This window comes from Branchiostoma belcheri, unplaced genomic scaffold, assembly GCF_001625305.1.
Source record: "Branchiostoma belcheri isolate BF01 breed outbred unplaced genomic scaffold, Haploidv18h27 scaffold91, whole genome shotgun sequence".
NCBI classification, from domain to species: Eukaryota; Metazoa; Chordata; class Leptocardii; order Amphioxiformes; family Branchiostomatidae; genus Branchiostoma; species Branchiostoma belcheri.
The window spans coordinates 127,727-139,750 of NW_017804587.1; the positions used below are offsets into that span (position 1 = coordinate 127,727).

General features: G+C 43.1%; 1 protein-coding gene, 1 long non-coding RNA gene and 1 pseudogene across 2 annotated transcripts in view; all 3 read left to right on the forward strand.

Moving 5' to 3' along the window:
• Window positions 1–65: 65 nt before the first annotated feature.
• On the forward strand, window positions 66–665 carry LOC109488100. Its single transcript, XR_002141307.1, has 3 exons — window positions 66–210; window positions 378–476; window positions 586–665. It is a non-coding gene; the product is annotated as an uncharacterized LOC109488100 (long non-coding RNA).
• Window positions 666–1,593: 928 nt separating this feature from the next.
• On the forward strand, window positions 1,594–4,656 carry LOC109488043 (annotated as a pseudogene).
• A 4,522-nt stretch (window positions 4,657–9,178) lies between these two features.
• Window positions 9,179–12,024, forward strand: part of LOC109488092 (death-associated protein kinase dapk-1-like) — a 9,543-nt gene continuing 6,697 nt past the window's right edge. Inside the window, exons 1-3 of the mRNA XM_019792243.1 lie at window positions 9,179–9,264; window positions 10,683–10,816; window positions 11,296–11,343. Of these exons, the coding sequence (XP_019647802.1) occupies window positions 9,189–9,264; window positions 10,683–10,816; window positions 11,296–11,343 (258 nt within the window). The 5' untranslated portion in view covers window positions 9,179–9,188. The remainder of the gene's footprint in view (window positions 9,265–10,682; window positions 10,817–11,295; window positions 11,344–12,024) is intronic.

The following is a 12,024-nucleotide window of genomic DNA, read 5'->3' on the forward strand; positions in this document are numbered from 1 at the left end:
TAACAAGGTAAGTAAAGGAACAAATGTGAACATTGGGTTTGTTCAGATGTAACGGCCGACTACACACAACCATATCTTCTTTGTGACCTTTGCTTTATTGTTGTGTTACAGAACGGAGACACAGGTCTGCATGTAGCGTGTAGCAGGGGTCATGTCAAAGTTGTGGAGCTGCTCATTAAGAACCAGGCTGATCTCAACGTGACTAACGTGGTAAGTAAAAGAGAGAATGTGAGAATTGTGTTTATACGCAACGGCCTGCTACGCACGACGAGGTAAGTAAATTAATAAATGTGAACATTGGTCTTGATCATATGCAACGGGTGACTTCACACAGCCGTATGTTCTTTGTGACGTTTGCTTTAACTGTCGTGTTGCAGTACGGAGACACACTTCTGCATGTAGCGTGTAGAGAGGGCCGTGATAAGGTTGTGGAGCTGCTCATTAAGAACCAGGCTGATCTCAACGTGACTAACGTGGTAAGTAAAAGAACAAATGTGAACTTTGAACGGGTTTGTACAGATGTACCTGCCGACTTCACACAGTCGTATCTTCTTGGTAACCTTTGCTTTAACTGTTGTGTTACAGATCAGAGACACAGGTCTACATGAAGCGTGTAGATGGGGCCGTGGTAAGGTTGTGGAGCTGCTCATTAAGAATCAGGCTGATCTCAACGTGACTAACTGGGTAAGTAAAAGAACAAATGTGAACTTTGAACGGGTTTGTACAGATGTACCTGCCGACTTCACACAGTCGTATCTTCTTTGACTTACTTTTGCTTTTAACTGCTGTGTTACAGACCGGAGACACAGGTCTGCATGAAGCGTGTAGCAGGGGTCATGATAAGGTTGTGGAGCTGCTGATCAGGAACCGAGTCGATCTTCTGATTACTAACAAGGTAAGAAATTTAAACATAATCAACCTGAATAACATAATCGAAAAAACGAAGATGAGTAATTAGTCACTTTGTCACGTAATTAGTCACTTTGTATCGGCCTGGGTGCCATCCTATTTGAATGCTATGGCTCCCATACTCACTCCCTAATACTAGAATACTTAAGGGAGGGAGTATGGGAGCCCCGGCAATTAAATAGACTACCCATGCTATACATAAAATAAGTCTTGAAAATGTAAATCTTTTTTTTCTGCAATCAATGCGCGGCTGTGCTTTGCCATGATATAAACCTCTCTGCTTTTAAGCTTTTAAAACTGTTTTCTGGTTTCAGGATGACAAACGCCCGGTTGACGTCACTACACGGCTGCACGAAAGTACAAGATTATTGGTAGAAGTAAGTTATTTAGGCACAGGGCGTAAATGGTCCGCCATTCGATGCCAGGAAACGCTGGTAGTATTTTACCTCAACACATATATGGTGTCTGAAACATTGTAGGTAGTTGGTAGCCTGGGTTGGGAACTCGTTTCGATACAGATGTTTTGGGGATATCATTGGCTAACGTCGCGTTTCTGGAGAGCCCGATGTCAGAAGTAGCTAGTCTAACTCGAGGAAAAACAAATCGTCATTCAGAAACTGATTCTAATTTCTTTCATCTATACTGTATTATGATATGTAAAAAGAATGTTCTAACGCAATGTGAAAAGCTTAATATGCTTCTTCGCAACTTCGACATCTTTATGTTAAGTTGTATGATCATTAATATATCATGAACTCGCAGACAGAAACGCGGAAGCAGGCAGAGTACGGCGAGCTGGTCTCCTCTCTGGGGTCTGAAGAAGAAACAACAGTCAAGCTATTTCTCTCTGGAGACGGGCAGGTCGGGAAAACATCCTTAAGGGCCATTCTAGAAAAGGTAGGGATGGCCCCAAACACTCTTCACGTTAACAGCTTATGTTGAAGCATCCAATTTTAATGCCAAATGAATCACTGAGCAGAACTACTATGTGTCAACAATCTTTTACCGTTTCCATAACAATAATTCTAGAACTATAATTTCGAAAGATACACTGAGACTGAGAAAAAACAATGGCTTTATTCATTTACTTCTTACAAGTCATTTACTTATTCCAGACCGGTTTCTTCCTGACCGTTCTGTGGAACATCCGAATGATGTTCAGAAAGGAAGAGTTCAACCCCACCCCAGGAGTGCACGTGTCACGTAAACACGTGGAGGGGATCGGGAGACTGAGTCTGCATGACTTCGCAGGACAGGCGCAGTTCTACGTCACACACGCCATGCTGCTCCGTACAACAAACGCCATCTTCCCGGTCGTCTATAAAATCACAGATGGGGAGGAGGAACAGGAACGTCAGGCATGCAGACTTTTGGTCACTTTTCTTGCTGTTTTCACATAACTCATTAACATGATGTTCTATACCTTAAGATATAAAACATTTTATTCAAAATCCTAAACCAGGTCGGTGTACCTTCACCCGTTCTATGTTCATATTTTCAAGCTCCACTGCCTCATACTGGAACCATTTTGATGCAAGTGACGGCGAAGATATGTAGCAAGTATTAACTCTAAACATTACATATTTTTCTAGGTCCATGGTTGGCTAAGTTTCATCAACTGCAGTAACCCAGATCCCACCAACATGCCCCCGGATCGTCTTGATCGCCAGCCATGCTGACAAGCTACAAGATAAGACAAGAGGTAACGTAACGCATCGGCGTCATCGTAACGTTAGTCATTTTCCTTCTGCTCTACATAACCTAGATGCTACATAACCGAAGTGTTACCTTTTTATGCCCAAACGTGCAGGTCTCCGCCGCGCTGAAGCCATGGTAGAACACTACAGGAAACTGTTCGAAGGGGCGCTGGTGGTGTCACCGGAGGTGTTCCTCATGAATTGCCTGAAAGCGGGGTCAGCTGACATCGAACGGCTACGACACGTGCTTGCTACTTTGAAGGAGGAAATGCTGCAGGTAAACAACTTAAAGAGTATACACATTCATTGGCATTTAAAGAGGTTGAACATTCAAATTAGAGAAACACTTAAAAATCCAAAGCTTCTGCATATTTGTTCTTTGCCACTTGACAAAACCATACAGGACCGACAGGCAGTTCCCAAGGTCTGTGTGCAGCTGATGTCCAACCTGGCACGCTGGAGGGAGGACAGACAGACGTTCCCGGTACTGCAGTGGAAGGAGTATCTGGCAATTGTTCGACAAGATACACCCGTCAGCCTAGCAGAGAGAACTGTACAGCTCGCGTCATCATACCTGCATGATATTGGAGAGGTAAATCTTCAAACGCTATTACTTATGTATGGTAAAAAGATTTAAGCCATATATTTGTGAACTAATGTGTAACGAAAATGCATTTAAATGTAATTTTCTCCTTTTTCTAACTTCAGATTATCTACCTTCGCGGCGATGCCACTGCTGTGGTAGTTTTGTCCCCCCAGTGGTTGTACACGTCCGTATTTGGCATTCTCCTGGCTCCTGACAACTTCCCCATCGACAACATTCAGCGAACTGCCGAAGATCACGTCACCTATGAGGAACTCAAGCGGGTCTTCGGCGCCGTTGCCGACATCCCTCTGCTCATCAAGCTGCTGCATGACTTCCAGCTCTGCCACACGTTCGACGGTCACACCTTCATCCTCCCCAGCCTGCTGCAACAGGAGATGGACGAGAGGGCGTGGTCTCCTGTGTCCGGCAAGGCTGTCTACTTCGGGATGCAGATCCGCTGCCGCACGGAGATTGACAGCTTCTCGTGCGACCTGTTCCCCCGGCTGCAGACGCTGCTGATGCAGGCACACCCAGACAAGCTCGACAAACCTCTACTGTGGAAGAAGAGCGCCAAATGTACCGACGGGAAGGCCGAGGCCCTGCTGCAGATCTCACAAGACAAGAGGCGGCTCAACATCTTCGTCAGGAGCAACGATGGCGACAGGGAGGACTGCAACTCCATCATGGACGTCCTGACAGACATGGCGTACAAACTCCTGCACGAGACCAGCCCAGGAGCCAGGTCACAAGACATGGTGCTCAGCGCCCTGGACCTCCGGGAACACAGTCCGCAGCCTCACGCCTACAGCAGGGAAGAGGTGGAGGAAGCAGCAGCAAAGGGAGAGAACGTCGTCCATCCTCAGAGGAAAGTCCCAGAAAAGGTCAAGGACCTCCTGTTGCACCTCGGAAAACTGAAAGGTACGTATCAAGTTCTAACACAGGGCTTCAATTTGGGATTGCCAAATATAGGATGAGATACATGGTTGTGTTGATGAAAGGCCTAAAATAAAGCCCACACCATAAGATTCCAATTTAATTAGTCTTTACCTTCTGATCTTTAAACCGATGTTCATGACATCATGTGTAAAACTTTCCTCCTACTTGCAATGATCACAATATTCCCTAATTCCAGGAAGACACATAAAAGCTCGAGGAATGACTTTTACGAATGCTTACCTTTTATAATACTACAGGCATGCTGGGAAGAGTAGCACGGGAGCGTCCGAAGCTGGTGGAGACCCTGCGTCACATCAGCCCCGTCCTGGACCACCTTCGCGCCGATGACGTCATCAGCCTGGAGGAGAACGACCGCATCCGGACTGCCAGGACTCCCCAGGATGCAGCGCGCGAGCTGCTGGACATTCTAGAGGCCAAAGGTGAACAGGCATGCACCGGGTTTTACAAGGCTTTGAAACAAGTTGACCAGTTTGCTGCCACCCTCTTGGAATAGAAATGCATGCGAAAGAGGCAACAGCTTATCTCCAAGCAGATCATATGGTGGCAAGGCAGTATCCATTGGCCAGAGGAGTGTCCATTAGTCACCCAAGTGTGGGTAGCACATGGATACTGTCTGGCTAATGGATACTGCCTTGCCAATTTGATACTGTCTTGGTGATTAGCTATACAGCCAGTTTGATCAAGCAAGGTGTTTAACCTCCTTGGAATAATCTGGAAATAGCCGTTGTATCATATTTTTAGCAGTGTAAATAGCAAATTGTTAATCATGGAACATTATACATTTGCATTACTTTTAGATATGAAAAGAATAGAGGGGTTGTTGATGAAAATATTTGGTTGCCTCCACCTAAGAATATCTTGTTCCCCAGATGTAGATATCAAAGTTGATACATGTTGATACAAACCTTCCGCAAAGCAACAGGAAACTTAAAGAAGCATTTTCCATTGGTGCATTATAACCACAGGTAGTTGGACAGTTTAGTTCTCATTCCGATATAAAGAAATTTGGTGAAACTTCTTAAGATTTTTTCGTTCAATGTATTGTGTACGCAAATTGAAATTCTTGTAATTTAATATCCAGTTTTGCACTTCCTTGTTAAAGCAGGTGTGTGTCTTCAGTTGTTAAGAGTTTAAGTAGACAAACCAGTTCTGACCTTAGCAAGTAGGTTACGGCACTTAAAAGTAAACATCACCTGATCTAAGGCCACATGTTAAGTAAGCATCACCTGGTCACATCCACGTGTTCCTGATTCTGGATCGTAAAAGTTATCTTTGCCAAACCTTTTAGATGACCATATATGGCAATTAATACATAACTGCCACACTGGTCTTTCGTTGGTATTTGATCCCTTTTAAAAGTCTATGGACAGAGGCCTACGTGCGGATATAGAAGACACTGTTTTTAGACCCAAACAGCACAAGTGTTTAACATAACATGTAAGCAGCATGGCTGCACCTTGGTGAGGGTCACCTACATCGTACAATGCGTTTGCTAAAGCACATTTTAAGTTCTTGGTGCAAAATTCAGCTATGTTAAGATGGAAACAGATACCACAGATTATTATAGACTGTCAATTTTGTTGTAGCCTACGACATGACAAAGAAGTCATACAACATGTACAAGCGTTACTAGGCCTTAATCGTTAGATTCTGACTAACCAGGCTTCTTAAAACTGTATATATCTGTATATATTGGTAGAGCTTCTTCAATTCAGTTAAGAATCACTGTCCTGAATATTCCAGGGTCTTTATATACATGTATGAAAACACCATTAGAAAGTACAAACAGTAACTGACATTTCCATGTGTAGTTGGTTTCTGATGAGCCAAACACTAATACAGGTACACGTACCTTGTTATTTCTGTTCAGCCTATTCATACATTGATTTGGGCCAAGTACAATAATATGTTTCTTTCAATCTATGTAAGTATGTTGTAATCTTCACTTTCTCCTTAGCATGTAGTTGAATCCAGTATTAATGTTATGATGCCACACATGTACTTCTTTGATATAACCATAGTCATACCTACATTTCCATGTTTAGTTGGTTTCTGAAGAGCCAGACACTGATACACGTACATACAACTTGTTAGTAGTCTAAGAGTAATTCTGTTCAGTCTATTCATACATTGATTTGGGGCCAAGAACACTAATATGTTTCTTTCAAGCTATGAAAGTATGTAATCTTTTGCTAAGCATGTAGTTGAATCCAGTATTAATGTTATGGTGGCATACATGTACCTCTTTGATATAGCCTTATCCAAATTCGTGTTATACAAACTTTTTTACTTTGTTACTAGTATACGTGTTCAAAGTCCAAGCACAGTATGTTTGTAGAGTTCTGCACTGTCAATATTAAATTCTCAATGATTTTTTGACCACAAAATAGCAATTAATGTCCGTCAAAAAAGCAAAAGGACAGTCAATGTTCTGTTAGTCTGTACTAGTTTGGACAATTCTGGGCATGGTTGATGTTGTAAGGTATGTTTTATTCAGCATTGCGCAATAAAGAAATCCCTGCCTCTAAATATGGCCTTGATTCATCAGACTCAATCAGTAACTTATTTTCAGAATGGACTCCATACGGTCCATATTCTATTCCTACTTATTGTCTTCCCTCAAATTTGCTTCATTCTATTTCTTCTGCTATACGTCAAAACGTGATTTTGTGGTCAGCTGATAGCAGAAGTGGTCACAGCTAATCTCCAAGCAGATCATACGGTGGCTAGGCAGTATCCATTGGCCATTGGAGTGGCCATTAGCCAATATTTGACTGCTGGCAGATCTTGAGTGGCTAATAGACACTCCTCTGGCCAATGGATGCTGGATACTGCCTTGTCACCGTATGGTCTGATTGGAGATTATAAAAAACAAGCAGATGGTGGGAGGTATATCGTAACTTTCTCGGGGATTTCCATAGCATACGTTTCACATCTGCTTGGTAAGAATGTATGTATAGCTCTGCAGGACTTTATGGATAAAGGGCCTAATGCGTTGGGCAGGGACGCTGTTATTTATTCCAGTTTCTGCGGGTATTTTCACCTTTGAGTGCTTCCATTTTGTGTGCACGTTCCGGAAAATTGATATAAAGCTCCAGATTGCCCATATTCTGCTACTAGACGGGTGTATACCATCGCCTCATACAAAATCGATCCTTGGTAAACAAGAGGCGGTGGGGAACAGGTGGTTAAAAATAGCATCATGACGAGAGAAAAAGTACGTACAGGTACACAGCATGTGACATTGATTAGCCAATCATTGCATAATACCGAGTGCCATTATCACGTGACACAAAACGTTCGGTCACAAGATGTCGATAAAAGTTTACACTGGTTGGTCCGTTATTTCGGTTACATGTTAAAGTCCATCTTAACGGACTTGGGCACTGCCGCCGCGGCACCTTGCACCCCGGACGGCCTTTCAAATCGCAGCTTCTGTCGTTGTACAGCACAATATTCCTTCCAGTTCTGTGTCGTGTACTCTTGTGGCAGTTATAACGCGTGTCTTGGACGGTTCCTTTGAGCTTACAACGCGCGTCCTCCGTCGCTCCTTGTTCAATTCGGAAAACTCCGCAGCCATTTTGAACGCAGACTCCAACATGTAGGTACATAACGGACATATATCTGTGTCGCCGCTCTTCCTGCTGCAAACGCCATTTTATATATTGAATAAAAAGATAAACCTATGATGTAATTACTACGAGGCTTGCATCAAAGTATAAATAAACAGAACGGGCATCGGGTTGAAACCGATTGACGCCGATTGACGCCTCTCTTGTATGAGCATTAAGGGATCACTACAGCTATGAGAACTGCCCAGGCAGGACTTTGACTGGAGTATAACTCACCAAGGAGGTTAAAATCAAGCCAAATTCCTTGATATGACAACTGTGGCTTTCCGACAGTGCGACCATATATAAAACAGGTACGTTTTCCTGACTTTATTTCTTTTATCAACGCGGTATATGCAACAAATTCGCCCAAGTAATGTTTACATTTAGCCACTAGTGCACAATAAAACAAGATTTGTTTTTCCTGCTAATGGCAATACGGTGTGCAGAGGTGTGTGTGTGTGTGTGTGTGTGTGTGTGTGTGTGTGTGTGTGTGTGTGTGTGTGTGTGTGTGTGTGTGTGTGTGTGTGTGTGTGTGTGTGTGTGTGTGTGTGTGTACATGTATACTTATAAAGCATTTATCTCATGATAATAACAATGTGGAATATATGGGTCATCGAACAGACAAAACAACGTTGTGTGGAAAGCGGTGTGTGCAAGATTAATCTTGTGATATCGGAAACATGGATATGGCGGGAGCTTTTATAATTTGTTGCACAAAGCGATCGTAAACGATAGTCAATGATTTTGATTTTGGAAACGGTCAAAACCATATCCAGTCGCTTGAATAACTGCTTTTTGGTTCATGTATAGCTTTGTAGGAAATTGGGCCTATTGTGGCCGACAGGGACACTGTTTATTCCATTTTCTGTGGTTATTTTCATTTCCTGAGTACTTCCATGCAGTTTCTGTCGGTAACTCTTCCACATTCCAGAAAATTGATATAAAGCTCCAGATTGCCCATATTATGCTACTAGACGAGTGTATACCATTGCGTTATACAAAATCGATCCCTAGCAAACAAGAGTAGGTGGGGAAACTAGTAGTTATTAAAAATAGCATCATGACGAGAGAATAATTACCTACGTGTATACAGCACGTGACATTGATTAGCCAATCAGTGCATGATACCGAGTGCCATTATCACGTGACACAAAACGTTCGGTCACAAGATGTCGATAAAAGTTTCAACTGGTTGGTCCGTTATTTCGGTTACATGCTAAAGTCCATCTTAACGGACTTGGGCATTGCCACCGCGGCACTTTTCACACCTGTCAGGCGGACGGCCTTTCAAAACGCAGCTTTTCTCTCTTTACAGCCCAGTATTCCTCCCAGTACCGTGTGGTACTGGGAGGAACGTTTGTGGTACGTTTGTGGTATTTAACGCGTGTCTTGGACGGTTCATTGGGGCCTGCAAGGTCAAGGTACATGTACCACCGCGTGTCCTCCGTCGCTCCTTGTTCGAGTCGGAAAAGTCGCAGCCATTTTGAACGCACACTGCTAGGTACATGTCACAAATTTATTTGCTTCACCGCCTTTCCTGCTGTTACTGTTACATGAAGTCTAATATCCAAGGAGATTTTCTGGGGAGTTTGTATACAGGTAGTATTTTGGCCGCCTGTAACCATCTGCCTCCCCACTTGGGAGGCACATTGGATACTGTCTTGCCAACTTGATACTGTATTGCCGCCACCCAAGGATCTGCTTGGAGATTACACATAGTGCACATAAGGCTAGCCACGATTATGAATTAGTTTGTCACATAATATACTGAAATTAGCCCTGCTTATAAAATGAAATTTACTGTGGATTTTTTTGCGAGCCTAGACTCAAAGTCGGGAACTAGCGGGGCGAACGTCGGGTTGAAAACCTACTTTCCTCGATTCAAGTCTTAAGCTTGACAATTGAGGGATCACTACAGCTACTGATGAAGGAGATTAAAAATCAAGTTAAACTCCTTGATATGACAACTGTGACTTTCCGACAGTGTGAGCAAATAAAACGGGCACGTTGCCTTACAATCAATTGTGATTAATTATATCACGCAACAAACTCGCCAAAGTAATGTTTACATTTAGTTACTAGTGTACAATCTAAACAATCATTGTTTTCCCTGCTACTTGCAAAGCGGTGTGTGTGTGTGTGTGTTTGCTCGTATGTGTGATTTTTCGTGCGTGTGCGCGTGTGTGCTAGTGTATTTATGTGTGTGTCTTTGTGTGTGTGTGTGTGTGTGTGTGTGTGTGTGTGTGTGTGTGTGTGTGTGTGTTTGTGTGTGTGCGTGTCTACGTGTGTGTGTGTGTATGTGTGTGTGTGTTTGTGTCTGTGTGTCTGTATGTGTGTGTGTGTGTGTGTGTGTGTGTGTGTGTGTGTGTGTCTGTGTGTGTGTGTGTGTGTGTGTGTGTGTGTGTGTGTATGTGTGTGTGTTTGTGTCTGTGTGTCTGTATGTGTGTGTGTGTGTGTGTGTGTGTGTGTGTGTGTGTGTGTGTGTGTGTGTGTGTGTGTGTGTGTGTGTGTGTGTGTGTGTGTGTGTGTGTGTGTGTGTGTGTGTGTGTGTGTGTGTGTGTGTGTGTGTTTGTGTCTGTGTGTCTGTATGTGTGTGTGTGTTTGTGTCTGTGTGTGTGTGTGTGCAGATATTTTCATAAAGCATATAACAATATGGAATGTTCCATCGAACGGAGAGGAACAACATGGCGTGGAAAGCGCGATATGTGCAAGATTCATGTTGTGGTATTGGAAGGTAGCCTTTATATAGCGGAAGCCTTGCCTTTACGATCTATTGCTAAAGTATTTTCAAGGGTTGCACAAAACGGTCGTTAACGATAGTAAAGTTCCTCTTTTACAAGTTATCAAATTGGCGGATTGTGGGTTTAATTGATAAGTTTTATAACTTCTGTCTATATTCCTGTAAACTATGACATGCAGTAAGAGATCCGGTCATGGACGAGGAGCAGTTCTTCCGGGCTGTATGGGATGGAGATGTAGAGACTGTGAGGAGGGAGCTGGAGAAAGGGATGGACGTCAACATGGGGTTACAAACTCACCCTTATCTCGGCTGGGTAAGTTGGCGAAAGTTTTATAAATTCTATAGGGACTGTCCTTGGTACTGCAGTAAAACTACCGATTTTTGTCCGGGACATGCTATGGTCATGATTTTTGTGTGACAGGTGAGTTTTAGGGCCTAATTTCACATGTGATAGGAAAATACCATTACTGGTAAATGGTGGTTATTTCATACATGAGACATGTGTGACTTAGTAACATGTGACCATCACTATACATGGCATAGATCATGTAAATGCGAGTCATTTGCAGAATTATGGATGAAATAATTCTGCACATTCCGCTCTGTGACATATGGGGTGTAGGGGTGGTCATTACGAAATTGTAGATCTGCTCATTCACAACCAGGCTGATCTCAACGTGACTAATAAATATAAGTACATGAGAGAATGTGAACATTTGTGTTTGTACAGATGCAGTGACCGACTTCACACAACTCTTTTATGTGACCTTTGCTTTAACTGTTGTGTTACAGTTCGGAGTCACACTTCTGCATGTAGCGTGTAGCGGGGGTCATGATGAGGTTGCGGAGCTGCTCATTAAGAACCAGGCTGATCTCAACGTGACTGACAGGGTATGTGATAAGTAAACAAATAAAACTATATGTTTGTAGTACTTTGTACAGATGCAACGGCCTGCTACGCACGACGAGGTAAGTAAATTAATAAATGTGAACATTGGTCTTGATCATATGCAACGGCTGACTTCACACAGCCGTATGTTCTTTGTGACCTTTGCTTTAACTGTTGTGTTACAGAACGGAGACACAGGTCTGCATGTAGCGTGTAGAGAGGGTCATGTCAAAGTTGTGGAGCTGCTCATTAAGAACCAGGCTGATCTCAACGTGGCTAACAAGGTAAGTAAAGGAACAAATGTGAACATTGGGTTTGTACAGATGTAACGGCCGACTACACACAACCATATCTTCTTTGTGACCTTTGCTTTATTGTTGTGTTACAGAACGGAGACACAGGTCTGCATGTAGCGTGTAGCAGGGGGTCGTGTCAAAGTTGTGGAGCTGCTCATTAAGAACCAGGCTGATCTCAACGTGACTAACGAGGTAAGTAAAAAGAGAGAATGTGAGAATTGTGTTTATACGCAACGGCCTGCTACGCACGACGAGGTAAGTAAATTAATAAATGTGAACATTGGTCTTGATCATATGCAACGGGTGACTTCACACAGCCGTATGTTCTTTGTGACG